Source organism: Sceloporus occidentalis, unplaced genomic scaffold (assembly GCF_023333645.1).
Source record: "Sceloporus occidentalis isolate IW3139 unplaced genomic scaffold, rSceOcc1.0.p SCAF_1, whole genome shotgun sequence".
NCBI lineage: Eukaryota > Metazoa > Chordata > Lepidosauria > Squamata > Phrynosomatidae > Sceloporus > Sceloporus occidentalis.
In genome coordinates this window covers 99,428,894-99,446,486 of record NW_028316981.1, presented here as the reverse complement: position 1 = coordinate 99,446,486, position 17,593 = coordinate 99,428,894, and the positions used below count along the sequence as shown (strand labels likewise).

The 17,593-nt window shown below is 39.4% G+C and overlaps 1 protein-coding gene across 3 annotated transcripts in view; it reads right to left on the bottom strand.

Annotated features, from left to right (window-relative positions):
* FSTL4 (follistatin like 4) overlaps positions 1 to 17,593 on the bottom strand; it is a 645,791-nt gene that overhangs the window by 8,017 nt on the left and 620,181 nt on the right. For all 3 annotated transcript variants that reach the window (XM_089530298.1, XM_089530316.1, XM_089530307.1), the window contains 4 exons: positions 16,819 to 16,937; positions 7,499 to 7,648; positions 4,826 to 4,933; positions 932 to 1,041 (listed from right to left, as the gene is read on the bottom strand). In XM_089530298.1, coding sequence (XP_089386424.1) covers positions 932 to 1,041; positions 4,826 to 4,933; positions 7,499 to 7,648; positions 16,819 to 16,937 — 487 coding nt within the window. The remainder of the gene's footprint in view (positions 1 to 931; positions 1,042 to 4,825; positions 4,934 to 7,498; positions 7,649 to 16,818; positions 16,938 to 17,593) is intronic.

Here is a 17,593-nt window from a genome sequence, read left to right as displayed (position 1 = left end):
AAGACAGATATGTGTCCTCTCCTCTCCACTTTTTATGTGTAAGCAAAAAGAATAGTTCAGAAGTAATCACTTCTGCTTATAATTAATCACACTGGAGTAAGGCCTAGCATAGTGGGGTGGGTGTCATCAGCATAGCACAAGATTTGTAAATTGCATCTCTAGTTATGTTTCCAGAATAAATTTACTTAGGATGATGGTTTTGTACATGAAACTGGAGGAAAAGGCACTTGAGAAACTTGCCCGCATCCAAAAGCAGAAACAATTATCTATCACATTAGATTGCTATTACACTGAAGGTAAACAAAAAAGCAAGCAAACAACCCCATCCCAAAGCCTCCAACACCAATACAGGCAGTCCTCCATTTCCATAGATTCTTTATCCAGATTCAATCATCCATGGCTTGAATGAAAATATTCCAAAAATATAATTTCCAAAAAGCAAACCTTGATTTTGCCATTTTATAAAAGGGACACCATTTTATTACACTATTGTATATAAGGGAACTTGAGCATCCATGAATTTTGGAATCCACGGGGAGTCCTGGAACCAAACCCCAGTGGATACCAAGGGCCCACTGAATATATGATAGCTAAAGAATTTGTGCCATGTTTCTAATTAAATAGGACATACTTCAGAATTTTAACCTGATTCAAACTTCTGAAGACTTGAGAGTGGATGAACAGCCAATCTGATTTATTATCCTGCTGGCCACTATTGCTCCATTGTTTCCCTGTATGGCTTGTTTTTTTTTATTGTTTGTTTCTCATAGCTTCTGAAATAATTTCAAGCAAATTTATACAGTTTCTGTTTTCTAGCCGAGTGGAGTTTTGAGCAATTGCCACAGAAGCAAAGCTAACTGTACTCCTCATAATTAATCATAATTTCATTTAGACTGAAGGGATAAATTATTAGTTCTATGAGTGTTCTTACCTGATGTGGTTGATAATCAGATTCGTATGCGGAATAAAGTAATCATCCATTCCACTCAGATGAGTGCGGATAATATGCTGATTCTCACCTGTACTTGCCTCTGGTATCACCTATAACAAATAACCAAAGTACTCAGCACCGACAGAGCAACAAATGAAGAACCGAAATGTAAAGGTCCAATTTCCTTAATGCATGCTATGCCAACATGATTTTGCCATGTATCTAGCAGCATCCCATAAGTCAAAATGATGGTTTTCCTCCTTCCTTGAAAATAAAAGATGTTAATGAAATGGCATCTGCCTGTCTGTGACATTTGCAAGGTAAGAGAATAACTCCCCATCTGCTTTCAAGCTGTTTATATCAAAAGACAAGGCAATCATGCAGGCACTGAAAGAGCATCCCAACAGTAACTCTGCAGTAATTTTTCTACACTGCATCCTATAAACATTGTTTTCATGTTCGCATTTATTAATCCCACTTAAATGCACCATGCTAATTCACTGGCTCGAATCACCGACAGCAAAGTCAGAGCACTTAATTATCTCTCTGAAAGGATATCTACAGTATTAGAGGTGGGGGTGGGGTGGGGATTTGTGGAAAAGAAAAGAGTGAATCTTTCTTTTTGTCAAAAAAGCTTTTCCTAAGCATGCCTTTCTTATAGTGGAAAATTCATTTTGTTATTGCTCCTGAACCCTCAGAAAAATATGGAAGCAGCGTTTTGCTAAATAAAAGAAGAGAACATCTAAAACATTGACATTCCTTCTTTAAGGTTTTGTGTTTTAAGATGGTTAAGTTGCATTCATTAGAAGTATTTAAGAATGCAGTGGGATGATAGGATTTGTGGCTAACTTATCTATTATGAAAACTGCTCGTCTCTTTTTCTCTGCTGTACTTCTTCAGCATCACTGTGCATGATCATGGGTGGTATTACAGCTAACATCTCTGCAGAGATCAAGTGACATTATAGTATGATCCTCACATCCACAGAACTGGTACCCACCATTTCACTTATCTGTGTCCCCCCAAAAATGTCCTTTTTAGGCATTTTCTAGATCTTCTAGCACATTTCCACTGGATATTGGGCTAAAAGTCATTCATTTTAATAGATCCACTATTATCCATGGTTTCACGTATCTATGATAAATCTGGGAATGTATTCCCTACAAATACAGGGATTGTACTCTACAAGCCAATAGAGCTCTACCTACTGTAATCCTTTAAAGCTTTTCATATACTTTATTGCTTTTGGCCAATGGCCATTGCAAATTTAAAGCTTTTAACCTTGGCCTGGTACTTTTCCCCGAGTAATTTCTCATTCAAGTACAATCTCAACTGCTGCAAGAGCCCCCAACAGACGTGTGTGAGAAACCCATTCCACAGTACCTGGACTGAGCATATAAACTGATGCAATGTGTAATAAAAATTAATCCATTTCTAGGCTTGCAAGATGTTCCATGACAAGAAAGATGTGCATTTAGCAATAGGAGCGTGTCTGGGGGTAAAAACCGCTATGGGCATTTAAAAAATGCATACTGATGTTCTTTTGTCAACAGGCAGGGGCATCTGGTTCATTAATGTGTCCATTTGAAAACAAATGTACACAGATAATAGCTATAACTTGCTCTCCTTTTTTAAAAAAATCCAGATGGAATTGACTGGGAGGCAAGAAAAGAAAGAAATCAATGGAAATGCATCTGACAGATCACTAATTCTCATTTATGGTCTGCCTGTTTCTCAGCTTGACTACCTGTCTTGGTGGTACCTGTTTGTCACCAGATCTGACAATACTCAGACTGTGTGTTACACAATCCATGCAAATCATTCATATGAATGCATAACTCTGTTTGATAAATTTTCTCAAAAATGAGTTTTATGAAAATGGAATCAGCTGCATATCATCATACATCAATGGCAATGGCAAATATTTTTCTTGAAAGGTTTTATGAAATCACATACCCCCTGCTCTCTTTCTCTAGAGGGAAGAAATACAGGAGAATGAAGAAAATGAATAGGATGTTAACCTGGAGTGCATGCATTGGGTTAGATAACAGAGGTATCCATTGGGAGTTACTGTAGATGCCTATTTTCCAGCTGTGCAGATAGCATTTTTAATAAGCACAAACTCAGGTCCACTTTTTAAAAAATTACAGCAATAGCTACATAAAGAGATGACACTGAAAAAGCTAAAGGGAACTAGTTATGAAATCTTGCCTCTTGCGTATGGAACTCTGTTATTCTTTCATGGATTTTGGCTGAGGTTGTTTTATATGACAACTCCCCATTATAATAATTAATAATTAATAATAATTTGTTTTATTTATATACCGCTATTCCAAAGATCATAGCGGTGAACAGCAAGTAAGCTAATTTGCCCCCAACAGTCTGGGTACTCATTTTAGCGACCTCGGAAGGATGCAAGCCTGAGTCGAGCTTGGGCACTTTTGCTGGTCTTGAACTCGCAACCTTGTGGTTTCGAGTGAATGGCTGCAGTACAGGCATTTAACCACTGCGCCACCAGGGCTCCTTTTGCCCCCTTTTGTATGATAGTACTTTATTGACTGAAAATTCCTGAACAGATTTTCATCTCTCTCTCCCCCACCTCTCTTTGATAGTCATAATCTGTAGACAGCATTTTGCATATGGGCTTTCTTTTTTGAGAATGTGTCTGAAAGTCCCACACAATTAATGAGATCCAATTGGTTTCTAACAAAGTAGTTGTAAAGCAACTACTATATGCAACTGGGAATGTAGATTGTCATATATTTTGTCCTTATACAACATATAATTTATTGTTCTAATCCTTGCTGCAAAAAACCCTTTTAAACAATATGGCTTTTGGAGACTATTTACACTTTAGGATTTACTCTGGGGGAAAAATGCATGGCACTGTGACTCTCCCTATTTATGCCTCCCTGTGGACTGAGATCTATTGGAGAGGTCCTCACCTGTATCCCAGAACATGGGAGAGAGCCTTCTCTATGGAGGTGTTCCAGTATAAAAATTCCCTCCCATGGAGGCTCAATTGGTGCCAATACTGGGATCATTTAGGTGCCAAGTCAAAACCTGGCATTTTATTAAAGCCTTCAAGACTAGCTGATTTTACCTAGGATGACCATGTTTTATGATTGTACTAATTAAAATTGTTTCAGGTAGTTTTAAACATATATTTTTAAATTTAATTTTATTTAAATAAATTAGCAATAATAACAACACCACCATCAACATCAAAAACATTATATAGGCTTTTGCATAGAAAATTGCAACTCTTCTAGAAAGAATTTTACATCCCCAAGTTCTTTAAAGTGCAAGTCTTCATTTGGTAAATGACAGTCCAGAACTGAATTATGACCATACCTATCTATGGTGGTGACTCGAACCAAGAGAAATAATAATAAATAATAAAACCTTTATTTTTATCGCGCTTTTCTATGAGACCATCAAAGCGGCTCACAACACATTAAAATATCCACATTCAACATTATATCCCAAATTCCTGTCCCCCTTAAAACAGGATTAAACATGATACAATTAAAATTGGAGATTAAAATATCTATTAATAACACAATAAAATGATAAGGAGGACAGAGTGATGGGCTAATACATGATGTGAGGGGTGATCATTCTGTGGCCAGACACTTTTATTCAGGAAAGGCCTGCTGGAAAAGATCTGTCTTGACAGCTTTTTTAAAGCTGTCTAAGCTGGTAATTTGACGGATCTTGTCCGGCAGGCCATTCCATAGTTTGGGAGCAAATGTGGGTTTTGGAGAGAAACAAGGGTGGGTTGATAAGCAAAATATTTTTTTTAACTATGAAACGTTACTGTTAACTATCCACAGAGAACATAATAGTCTACAAAGAACTTGTGAACAGCTGTTTAGTTCATATGAGGCTTACCTGCAGTGTTGGATGGGATTTCCTCATATTCCCCCAGCTAAGTACCCAAATTTGGTCATGTGACTTATCATAATGTAATTTTACTGGTAGAGGGTCAACATCCACGGACTTCAAAGAAACAAAAATAAATCCATCAGTTTTTTTCCCTATGAAGAGGGGTACATTTGATTCATGTTAACATGCTACAGCGTGCCCTTTACTTATGCAGGGATCTGTTTTGGACCCTCTCTGCATAAGGCAAATATTGTGTATGCTTGAGCCCCATTGAAAACAATGGGGCCTGTGCATGCGGCGCAGTGCAGTGCGTGTGCCATTGCCTCTACCATTGCACGGCTTTCAGCTTAAGCTGAAAGCTGCATACTGTATTAAGATATCCTTTTCTACACAAGGTCTATTCCATGTTAAAGTTGAACAATATACTATTATTTTATATATTATTAGCAGCAATATGAGTGTTGCTATGCCACCACTGCTTCTATACCATCTACGTACACACGCACACACAACTTTCACCCATTTATAATAAAGATCAGAACATGTAAGTCTCATGGCTTTTTGACAGTGAAAATCTTCACCTGTACAGCTCTTATGTTTTGGAGCTTCTTCTGCACTCTGTGTTCTCATGCTGCCAGTTTATGCTGGCTATATTGGATGATCAGCTTTTGAATAAGGAAGAGTCTTGTTGTCATTTACATATGCCATAAACTCAGTTTAACATCAGTTTTGGCCTTCTGAAGAATATTCAGCCAAATCATGCATTCTTACCTCAGAGGCAATCCTCTTGAATGTACCAGACAGGAGAACAGCCTTACAATATAGTCCTATATACTCTAAAATCTATTGACACTAGACAGTATTCAGTGAGGCTTATTGTCAGGTACAATTTACAGAATCACAGTTTCAGAGTACTACACCCTGTATAGCAGAGGTGGAAATTATGTGACTCTCCAGATGTTGTTGAATCACAAATCCCATCAGTCCTAGCCAGCACAGCCAAAGATGAGAAATGCTACTGCATTCTAACATCTGGAGGGCCACATTGTCTAACTTCTGCTATACAGACATGGTTTCCACACCTCACCCATTTTCTCCCATCACTGTTCCTTTCTCTCTCCTTTTCAAGAAGTTGCAAGGTAAAGAGAAGTGGGAAGGGGGTAGGTGCATCACTTTGAAATTATGGCAACCAGGCATTAACTTTTACATTAAAAATCATCAGCCTAATTACATTACTTGAAGTTATTATTATTATTACTATTATTATTACTATTATTATTACTATTATTATTATCCCACCTTTCTCCCAAGTCTGGGACTCAGGGCGGCTTACAACATTAAAAACACCATGAAAGGGCCCCAACCATTGGTATCTGGTTGATCACTGGGTTGCACCCACAGTGAATGGAACCAGCAGCACCCTCTGGAAACCATGTCTTATGAGAAACGATTTAGGGAGCTGGGGATGTTTAGCCTGGAGAAGAGAAGGTTAAGAGGTGATATGATAGCCTTGTTTAAATACTTGAAGGGATGGCATACTGAGGAGGGAGCAAGCTTGTTTTCTGCTGCTCCAGAGACTAGGACCTGGAGCAATGGATGCAAGCTACAGGAAAAGAGATTCCACCAAAACATTAGGAGGAACTTCCTGACAGTAAGGGCTGTTCGACAGTGGAACACACTCCCTCGGAGTGTAGTGGAGTCTCCTCCTTAGAGGTCTTTAAACAGAGGCTGGATGGCCATCTGTTGGGAATGCTTTGATTGAAATTTCCTGCATGGCAGGGGTTGGACTGGATGGCCCTTGTGGTCTCTTCCAACTCTATGATTCTATGATTTTATGATTCTACCAGCTTAGAAGTGCTGGTAAAACGTTGTTGGATCATTGAGGAAGCATGTTTGTCTGAAATCCTGGTGCGCTTCCTAATAGTCAGTGAATTGTTGGCTCCCTCTAGCATCAGTGAATCAGTCCAGGAGAGGGGAAACTGCGTTCAGAGGAAATGTCATCTCCTGGAACAATTCAGTGACACTAGAGGGAGCTAATGATTCCATGACAATGAAGAAGCATGCCAGGCATTCACACACGCACACTTTCTCAACGATCCAGCAACGTTTTACCAGTGCTTCTGAGCTGGTGTGGAAATCTTCATAGTCATAATCACAAACCAGTATAGACATAGGTCTAAAACAATTGCTAATCCCATCTTGAGTAGACCCATTCTATACATTATTAAATTGTTAAGTGTTGAATGGTAATTATTGTTTTTGTAAATCCCATTGATTCAATGGGACTGGCAGGCAGATTTTGGCCATGGTCATTAATGGTACTTATTACAACAGATCAGAATTGGGAAAAATAATTTTTTGAACTAGAAAACCTGATGAGCAATGTCAACTAGGGGACAGACCCCAAATACAACATTTCTGAGCACCTCTGCTCACACTGTGAACAGATTTCAACTGACAGCAACATTGTTGTCAAAAACTGTTCCTGATAAAATATGAGTGATTTGTATATAATTTGGTAGTTATTTTGCCTTTTTGCACAGCTTGTGTTTTTAAAGGAAAGAATCATTTTTCACTGGGCAACTCAATAGCTAGAATCTCTTTTCAGAAGAGCCAAATTCTGAGTGGTAGCAGTGCCTTTTCCCACATTAACGTGAAAGGTTGTCCCTTGAAAGTTACCTGAATGACTTTCTGAGTCTGGATATCTAGGATCATTATTCTATTCCACTTAGGCTGTGTTACATAAATATATTTGTCTCTGACATTGACAGCAGAAGCCCAGAGGCAGGTTTGAATGGCTTCACTTTCAACTCTAGGACAGATTTCTACCTGAAATAAAAAGATAGAAAGAAAGTTTAATCAGTTTAAGTTCAGTGCCATGGTCCAAATAGTCTGACATATATAACCACAAAGAAAAAGAAGAGATAGCACTAAGTAAAAATGGTGTATTTGTTCATTTAGTCATGAACCGGAAACAGTGTTTTGGCTTGTTTTCCATCCGATACCTCACACTACAAACTGTGTTATTTGGAGCATGGAATGTGGTTTTGGATTCAGCACAGAGGGTGAAAAAGGAAAGCCTTCCTTCATTTCAGGGTGTCATACAGCCTTTGTGAAGCAGAGTTTTCACTACTGCTGGTATTCATGTTGTCAGCAACACCTATCCTCAAGTAGAGCTTTCCTCCCACAGACACAAGTGTGTAGGTAGATGTCCTGGTGTTGCTATCAGATGTATTTCACGTGACCTGTTGCAGGGTCTTCTGGGATGTGAAGCCTTGAGATGAAAAGGCTCGGAAGCTGTGGTAGGAGCTTTTTGGTTACTATATTCTCTCTGCCCTGCTAACTGTTGTAAGATATAGTGCAGGCTCATGTATCTTGAAGGCACAAGATCCCACATGATCTTGGAAGCTAAGCAGGGTCATCCCTGGTTAATACTTGGATGGGAGATTGCCAATGACTACCAGCTGCTGTAGGCTACATTTCATAGGAAGGAACTCTGAAATACCACCTCTGAGTAAGTCTCTCTGAAGAAAACCCTGTGAGATTCATAGGATCACCATAAGTGGACAGGTGACTTGAAGGCACATGCACATGCATATACACTTGTATTCCTGGAAATTTGGTGTGACCAAGCAGAAGTCTTCCATAAACCTGGACCTCAATATGGATTGTTATGAAACTAAAATGATACTTTTACTCCCACACATGAAAGTGCCACTAGCAAGCTTTCAACAGGTTTGGGGGAACCCCAAAGTGCACAGAAGTACAAACAAACTTTAGATTTAAAAACTTTAAAAAGGCAAAACTCCCAAACCAGTGAGAATTGAATGTCTGTGGAAATCTGGATGACTGTTGACGGGGTAAATCATCCTCGTGAAAATATTTTGTTGCAGATCCTATGTACATAGTCAAATAATCAACTAATTTTATTTAGTAAAAATGGAATCGTAAAAATGGGCAGCATTGGCTGGCGCAGACAAATCCCTGAATTTGCAGAGGTAGATAGATTCTTTTTGTCATGGTACTTTTAGTACCGTTGGAAAAAGCCAGCATGGCACAATAGTCTGAGCTTTAGACTATGATTCTGGAGATCAGAGTTCAGTTCTCAACTCAGCCAAGTAAAACCCACTAAATGACTTTGGGTGAGTCTCACCTTAGGGTCACCGTAATCCAGAAATGCGTTGAAGGCATACCACAACATACAGAGACTATGAGGCTGTACAGGCTGGCATCAAAGGCTGGCATTGGGGCGGAGTGGGGGTGTGGCATGCACATGACATGCACGCTGACTCCGCCTCCATGTTGGTGTGACACCTTGCGCCCCACCGCATGGCACTCCTCTTGCACTGTGTCCAGATGATGCAGTGCCAAAGGAGTGCCGAAATGTAGTTGCTACTGCCCCCACCCTTAGGGGCAGTCTGTTCAGCCCCATAGTCAGCATAAAAATTATTGTGTAAGCACTTCAGCTTTTCTCGGGGATTGCCTAAATATGGTCACTCACCAGTCCTTCCACAGCTACTCCTTCCTCAACCACAGAGACAGACACATCCCTCTCTTTCATCTTTGACTTGGGGATAGAAAGCTGATTCCTCTTTGTGCAATAGATGAGCCTAAAGCCATGGTATCCATTGCAAAACTGGTTGCAGTTCTTTGGAAGCCAGTGTAACTACTCTGGCATACATTAATGAATCAGAAACATTAATGGGAAATGTGGTATGGTACTAATCAATGGGAAATGTGGTATGGTACTAAACAAATGTTTGATGCCTGACCAGTTACAAGCAGATTTATAGTGCTGTCAACATTTATTACCAATATAAATCTCAATTTGTTGAAGGAAAGCACTCATCTAAATTTAATGAAAGCCCTGTACTGCTGCTTACTCTGAGATCCTTGTGTATTTAAGCATCTCAGTTCAACAGATGATGAGAGTCATGAATCTATTCAGATCTTGCTTAACATTTCTAACATGAAAATAAGATCATCATGTTGGTCTATCAGAAGGACAACATTTCAGATTAATAGATGGGTAATGCCTTTATCACACCAGTTATAATTTACAATGATGTGTGAGGTTTAGGGCTCTCCACAACTCTCTTCATCATGCTAGGTGGTAAAAATCAGGAAAATGGAGGAAGGAGCATGGAAATTGAAAAATATGATTACATTGTTTAGTTAAGAGTTCTGCAGTTAAGCTCAGCCCAAGATAGAGAATACAGGTTTGAAGCATCACTGGTAGGTATGCACATGACATATTATATATGTTAATGCCTTCTGGGCTAGGGAAAAAATTAGTGTGTCCCTATTTCAGAAAATACAAGGCTTCTTGTAGTTCAGAAATTTGCCTCTTTCCTTAGGCAAAACAAACAGCTGTGTTAGATTGCATACACCAGGATTTCTAGCACAGATTTTCTAACAATAAGTAAATTTCATTTTTGTTTCTTCATCATTTTACGAAAGTACTGATAGTGTGTATGTAGAAAAGAAAATTTTGAATAACTCACTCTGCTACCCGAGTTTCCTGAGCAAGAGGTGCTATATTTAGTGGTGTGAGGCTATGGGTCTGAACAGGCAGGCCAAAATAAAGCTGCTTTGGGTCACTTTGAAGGTATGCTGTTTAAATGACACTTGCATCTTAAGAAGCCAGAAGCTTCACCAAAGCTGTGCTCCAATCCTTAGGACTGTAGTGTGCCTTTTGCATGGTTTTCGGTCTCTTAGGACATATGCATCATTTAAACAGCATACCTCCGAAGCAGCTTTATTTTGGCCTGTCTGTTCGGGCCCTATATTAGGGCTACCAGGACAAATAACCTTTTAGCAGTAGGGTTTTTAAAAAGACTGATGGATGTTAGACAAACCAGCAAACATGTAATGCTCAACACAGCTCAGGCTCCAAAATCACATTTATAGAAACTAATACATCTATCTGAACATAAAATGCACAGATCATCCATGGCTGGCAATAGCTCTGGTAATATATAAACATGTAGGTCAGCCAGGGATCTACTGTCACTAAACTACAAACAAGACAAAAGCAACTGAATGAAACCACAGAGATATAACATTGATATCTCAATATGTTGTATGAATGCTGACATTAAATCGTATTGATTTAATCAGATTCTAGCCTGATAGCTAGCTAGTGTTATCATTAGGAATGAGAAGATGAGCACTTGTATCCAGTGCGGTTTCATTCTTTAGTTAAAGGATTCTCCCTGTTGCAGAAGTTGTTTCCATTGCTGAATATCCTCTGCTTCTGCTAATGCACAATATTCCATAAGCCTTTTCACAAGACATTGCCCAGATTTCTAATTTTGTCTTGCCCACATCTTCTGAGCCACTATGTTCTGATATCAGTCTGCCTCTGCACTGAGGCTTACCTTTGCAGGTCTCTCAACTAAGGATATAAATCCTTGATTGTTTCATCCTCACATGTGAAGATGAAAAATGTAAGTATTTTTCTTCCTCCTGTGGAGAATGGAAACACTCCTCTACAGTACTCTCTCTGGATTCAAATATCCTGAACTGTTGCACACAAACTGTTAGGTGTATCAACTATTATGTGTACACAGTTGGTACCCCAGCCTCATGCTGTTTGGTTTGGATGATGCAGACCAAGAGCTCCAGGCTGGGACTGGGCAAAGTGGACATTGATCTGGCAGTTCAGGTTTGATTCAGGTCCAAAAGAACTTTAGTTTGACTCAAAAAGACTTGCTGTTTGCTGCAGAATTAATAGGAAACCCTGTGGCAATATTGGGCAGGCTGGGTAGCCTCACATGCCCCATACCTGCCTCTCCCATTCCCTCTACTGAGAAGACCTCCATCTCAGGATCTGATCTGGAAAGGGGGCACGTGGTGTAGCCAGGTGCCCCATTTCCACATCAGAGGCTGTGACGAGGGTCTTCTAAGTAGAGATGCTGACAGAGGCAGGTAATGGGTGCGTGGTGGTAGTGGGTCCATGGCATAGTGGCAGGCAGGTGTATAAACACCTGGCCATCCCAGGGACTGATCCAGCTCAGGATAACATGGGATTTGCCCATGCTATCTTGGCCTAGGTGCTCAGCAACTGTATTTTGTGCAGAAAGGAGGTTTCCTGTGCAGAAAACAGCATTTGTTTTGGTCAAGAAACACATTTTCTACATGGAGAACAGGTGTGTGTGTGTGTGTGTGTGTGTGTGTGTGTGTGTGTGTGTAAGTGTGTTTGTGTGTGTGGAGGGATGGGAGAACAGATGGAAATCTGTTTTTCTTTGTAGCATAATTTTCATGCAACACCTTTGGACATTGAATGCCCAGAGAAAATTGTGAAATTTTTTTGTTAGTCTATTATTCTACCTAACAGGCATCATCAACTTTTGAGAAACCTATCTTTAAACCTGGGAGTTAACTATTATCAATATTCTTCCCACTCCTGATCTGGACTACTAATAAAAGTTGAAAGGGGTTGCCAACTTTTGGGAAATCTATCTTTAAATCTGGGAGTGAACTGTTATCAATATTCTTTCCACCCCTGATCTGGACTACTAATAAACCCAGTACCCATCTGAGAGTCTTCACTGTATGCCCCCTTAACTGGATGTTAGGCAGTGGTTGTGCCTTGCCTAGAGGATGCCCCTTCAAGCCCACTTGGCTAGTTCTATTACTGGATTCCCATACTGCTTTCCTCCACAAAATGAGGCTCATAGTAATGTTACACAAAAAAGAAAAGAAAAGAATACAACAAAGACACAATGCTAGAGCAACTAATCTAGTGTAATAAAATTAAAGCACAGTTTAAAGCAATTTAAAATATAATTTAAACACATATTGCTCACAAGGGTGAAAAAGCAAAAGAATAAAGAGCATCCAACTTTTAACATTCCCTGTTAGGTGTCTATTTTTTAAGTGTTTACCTGCTGTGAGAGGAATAACAGAATGATCTCCCATGGGAGGGAGTTCCAGATCCTGAGAGCAACCATGGAGAAAGCCTTTAGGAACCAGGCCTTCTCATTCTCCAGGGTTTTAAATAGTGCTTTTACTATTTTCATTTCTTTTCAGCTGCTATAACTTTTTACTGATTGCTATTCCCTGGTTCCCATGTTGTACTGTTTTATGGTTTTATCTGTTTCTTTAGATTTCTAATTATATGTTTTACTCTCTTGTTATCTGCCTTGGAATGTGGATTGGTCATATATTATAATGTGCATTATTAAATTTTAGTAATGCATTTAAAAATTAAGCAAGGAACATAACTCATGCTGTTCTCTTTATTTATTTCTTATTTATTACTAAATTGTATTTATTATTATTTTGTTCTTCCTTTAGACTGGACACTTACAGCCTTCTGTGACTTATTTGTCAAGTACAAATAATTTTGTTATGATATTTTTGTAATTTGTTTTTCTTCTCTATTTTATTTGTATCCCACTCTGGGAGGCATGGGCTGAAAACAGCAATAGCAATAGCACATATATTTCTATAACACTTATTAGTGAACTAGTACTCTCTAAGAAGTTTACATTGTGTAAGCTAATTGCCCCCAACAAGCTCAATACTTATTTTACTGACCTATGAAAGAATGGAAGGCTGAGTGGACCCTGGAGCCCTCCTCCAGGATCGAACTTGCAATGTTGTGGCTGCAGTAACAGCATTTAACCACTGTGCCACCAGGGCTCCTTGATGCTCAATTGACTATAGAATCTGAAGCAAACCAATAACATAGAACTTTTACATCAGGCAACAAATGGTGGCAGTAATCAAGACATGAAAAAAACCTAAATGGGGGTGAGGAACAGTAAATGAGCTAATGATAGAATCAGGCCTGTTACAGACAGCCAAAATAAAGCTGCTTCGAGTCACAGTGGAGGTAAGGTGTTTCAATGATGCATGCATCCTACGAGTCCAGAAGTCACACCAAAGCCACGCTCCAGCCCTAAAGACTGGAGCGTGGTTTTGGTGTGGCTTCTGGACTCTTAGGACGCATGCATCATTGAAACACCATACCTCCACTGTGACTCGAAGCAGCTTTATTTTGGCTGTCTGTAACAGGCCTCATAGAGTTTAAAGAGACCACAAGAGTCATCCAGTCCAACCTCCTGATATGCAGGAATACACAATCAATGCTAGACCTACTGCTTCATCCCAAATCTCAATCAAAGCAAGCTGGCACTGGCCAGATCTGAAATGGTGTGGCTGGCTCTGTGGATAGGTGGAGAGAGGTTTTGCCATGATTTTCTGCCTGAGATTTCTGATGACCCCAGGACTTGAAGGAATGAGCTATGCTAGCTCCAAAATGGCACATCTGCAGAAATCAGCTTTAGCCAGTCTAAGAGGAATGAAAAAGCTTTGTATCCAAAAGATCCCATCTCTGTTCTGTCCCACTTCAGCCCCAGAATGTATACCAGGGACTTCTGTTTCCTACTACCAGTGGGAATGACATTATTACTGGTGAATATTTTAAACAGGCAGAAATAGACTACTAATGTGTGTTTCTCTGCAAAGGTGGTTTGGTTTCAAAACATCTTAACTCCCTTCCATTACAGTCAGATTTGAGGGGTAGGATTTCTCTGCTGATTAAATAAACAAACAAATAAACATGTTCAATAGCAGCTCTGTATTATTAGTTTTCTTCCGATTCTATAGTCAATTGAGCGTCATGGTGTATGCATAGGGACAGGGAGAACAATTGCTTCCATTTTCATTGTATATCTCAGAATTCTACATACAGGAAATCTTTAACTATTTTGATTTGTTCATTACCTAGATTGAATTTATGGATATCCTCCATGGTCAATATTTTTGTTTTCTTTATGTTCAGCAGTAAGCCTGTCTTTGCACTTTCTTCTTTGACCTTCCTTAGTAATTGTTCCAAGTCCATTATGTTTTCTGCTAATAGTATGGTGCCATCTGCATCTCTTACACTGTTGATGTTCCCTCCTCCTATCTTTACTCCACCTTCTTTTGAGTCTAAACCTGCTCTTCTTATGATATTCTCTATGTTCAGGTTGAACAAGTAGGGTGATAGAATGAAACCTTGCCTGACCTCCTTGCCAATTGGGGAACAATTTTGTTTCTCCGTATTCATATAAATACGTGTGTGTGTGTGTGTGTGCGCGCGCGTGCACGTGCATGATAAATACATATCATATATAGGGCAGAAACCTTTTGGTGGCATTGTTATTGTTATGGGCCATGAAATCAGTTTTAACTTATGGCAACTCAAAGGAGGAGAGACTTCCAGGAGGCCCAGTAATCAACAGCCCTGCTCAGATCTTACAAACTCAGTGGGGTGGTTTTCTTGATTCAGTCTTCGTCTTTTCCTACTGTCTTTCACTTTGCCAAGCATTATTGTCTTTTCAACTGCTGTGTTTTATTTCATGGTATGTCCAAAGTATGATAGCCTCTGTTTAGTCATCTTGGCTTCTTGTGAGAGCTGAGGCCTGATTTGCCTTAGGAGCCATTAATTTGCCTTTTTAGCAGTCCATGCTACCCCTTCTCCAGCACCATATTTCAAATGAGTTGATTTTCTTCCTATTAGCTTTCTTCACTGTCAAGTTTTCACATACATATGTAGAAGTCAAAAATCCTAGATTATGGAAGATCCTGACATTGGTGACATATGTTTGCTTTAACTGGAGCTGAAGTCTTATTTGGTGTTGCACAAGGAGTTATCCAAAACTGTGTGCAACAGATTCCCTCAATCTGTGCAAAGGCTGCCAGACAGGACTGCTCCAACCCAAAGCACTGATTGGATGTGTGTGTGTGTGTGAGGACAGCTTTATTGTGCCATTGCCTGGCTGGCATCTGGCAGCTGTCACCCTCTATAGCCTCTATGTGGCTTTGTGGGGAGATCTATGCTCTGCAGGATTTTGGCCATAGGTAAATACTATAAAGGCACCAGAACCCATTTGATCTTGGAAGCTAAGCAAAATCAGCTCTGGTTAGTACTTGGATGGGAGACTACCAATAAATAACAGGCACTGCAGGCTGTATTTCAGAGGACAGAATTGGCAGAAACACATCTGAGAAAATCTTATAAGATTCATGGGATTGCAACAGATGATGAGAAGGCACATACATACATAATAGAATGGTTGTGTGGATATATCATATGGTATTGTACTGAAATGACCTGTAGTAGAAACTACCTGGACATAGCAATTTGCCAAAGGAAGTCAGAAGAGGGATGGATACTTTGAGAGGAGGAATGGATATCCATGTGGCTGCTTTCAAACCCATGCTCAAAATTGACTGCATTGAAAGCAAGCAGAAAATCCCACAATCTCCTCTCCCCATCACTAATATTAAAAATACAATACAGGATGAGTTTCCCTTATTCAAAATGTTTGGGACCAGAAATGTTTTGAATATCAGATATTATTATTATTATTATTATTATTATTATTATTATTAGGATTTTGAAATACCTGTACTTGCATATATGTACACAATGAGCTATCTTGGAGATAGGACCCAAGTCCAATCACAAAATCCATTTATGTTTCATGTACTCCTTATACACATAGTCTGAAGATAATTTTATACAATATTTTGGAACATGATAAAAGTTTGTGTACACTGAACAATCAGAAAGCAAAGGTATCACTGGGTCCAAAGAGACAGGCCGCAATAAAGCTGCTTCGGGTCACTTTGGAGGTATGCTGTTTAAATGGCACACACATCTTAAGAGGCCAAAAGCTACACCAAAGCTGTGCTCCAGTCTTTAGGACTGGAACATGGCTTTGGCATGGTTTCCGGCCTCTTAGGACGCATGCATCATTTAAATAGCATGCCTCCAAAGTGACCCGAAGCAGCTTTATGTGGGCCTGTCTGTTCAGGCCCACTATTTCAGCCATCCATGAAAAAATCCTTTAGTTTTGGAGTATTTTGGATTTCAGAATTCTGGATAAGGGAGATGAAACCTTTATCAGCAAACTCATTACCCATTTGCTGCCCCTTTGATGGCAATTCTGTAACTATGGCAAGATGACAATCAGTTTGGATGCAAATGGCCTGACACTTACATAACTGGTGAAAATTTTCTCATTTGGTTTGATGTGTCTCTGGATTTCACAGTCAGCTGGCTGAATTATTGTAATTCCATCATCAGAAAAGACATAGAACATGTTTCCCACACTGAGACCTTAAAGAGAAAACAATAAACAACAAAACAAAGAAAAAAGCAAGAGGAAAAAACATGTCATCATTTCCTAACCCTAAGGACAAAACATTAAAAATGAAGGCTAAAAATATATGTATCACCATACCCTTAAAAAAAAAATAACACCTAGAAATCAGGAGGATGCTTTGGGTGCATTCACAAAATTAAAGTTCATGTCACAAGGAGGGCTTTAAAGTGTGAGGAAGGAGGTACAGATAGGCTCAAAAATGTATTGCCTTGGTGGTATCTGTCACAAATTTTAGTAAGCAATTCGGATTCATGTTTCACCATCAAGCTAGTATGCAGGTTTTCCCCCTCCATTTTTGACATTTGAAACATTCACTAATAATGTGGCATTTCTGAGAAATGTTTCAAATGAAAGAATGGAATCAAGTATGGGACATAATTGGAAACACGCATTTAACATTTGAACAAGCAGCGTTCCTGATTTCTCTCTCTCTTTTTAGAGAAAATACTTTAGTCTCTGCCCTCTAACCATAGAGAGCAAATCCTTGTAGCCACCAAAACAAAGGCATTTTTGAAATTTTGCAAACTGTAATTCACAAATGTGGAATCTTCTAGCATTGCAATAGCACTTATCTATCAAAACTGGGGCATTCCAGGTGCTTTAGGGGAAA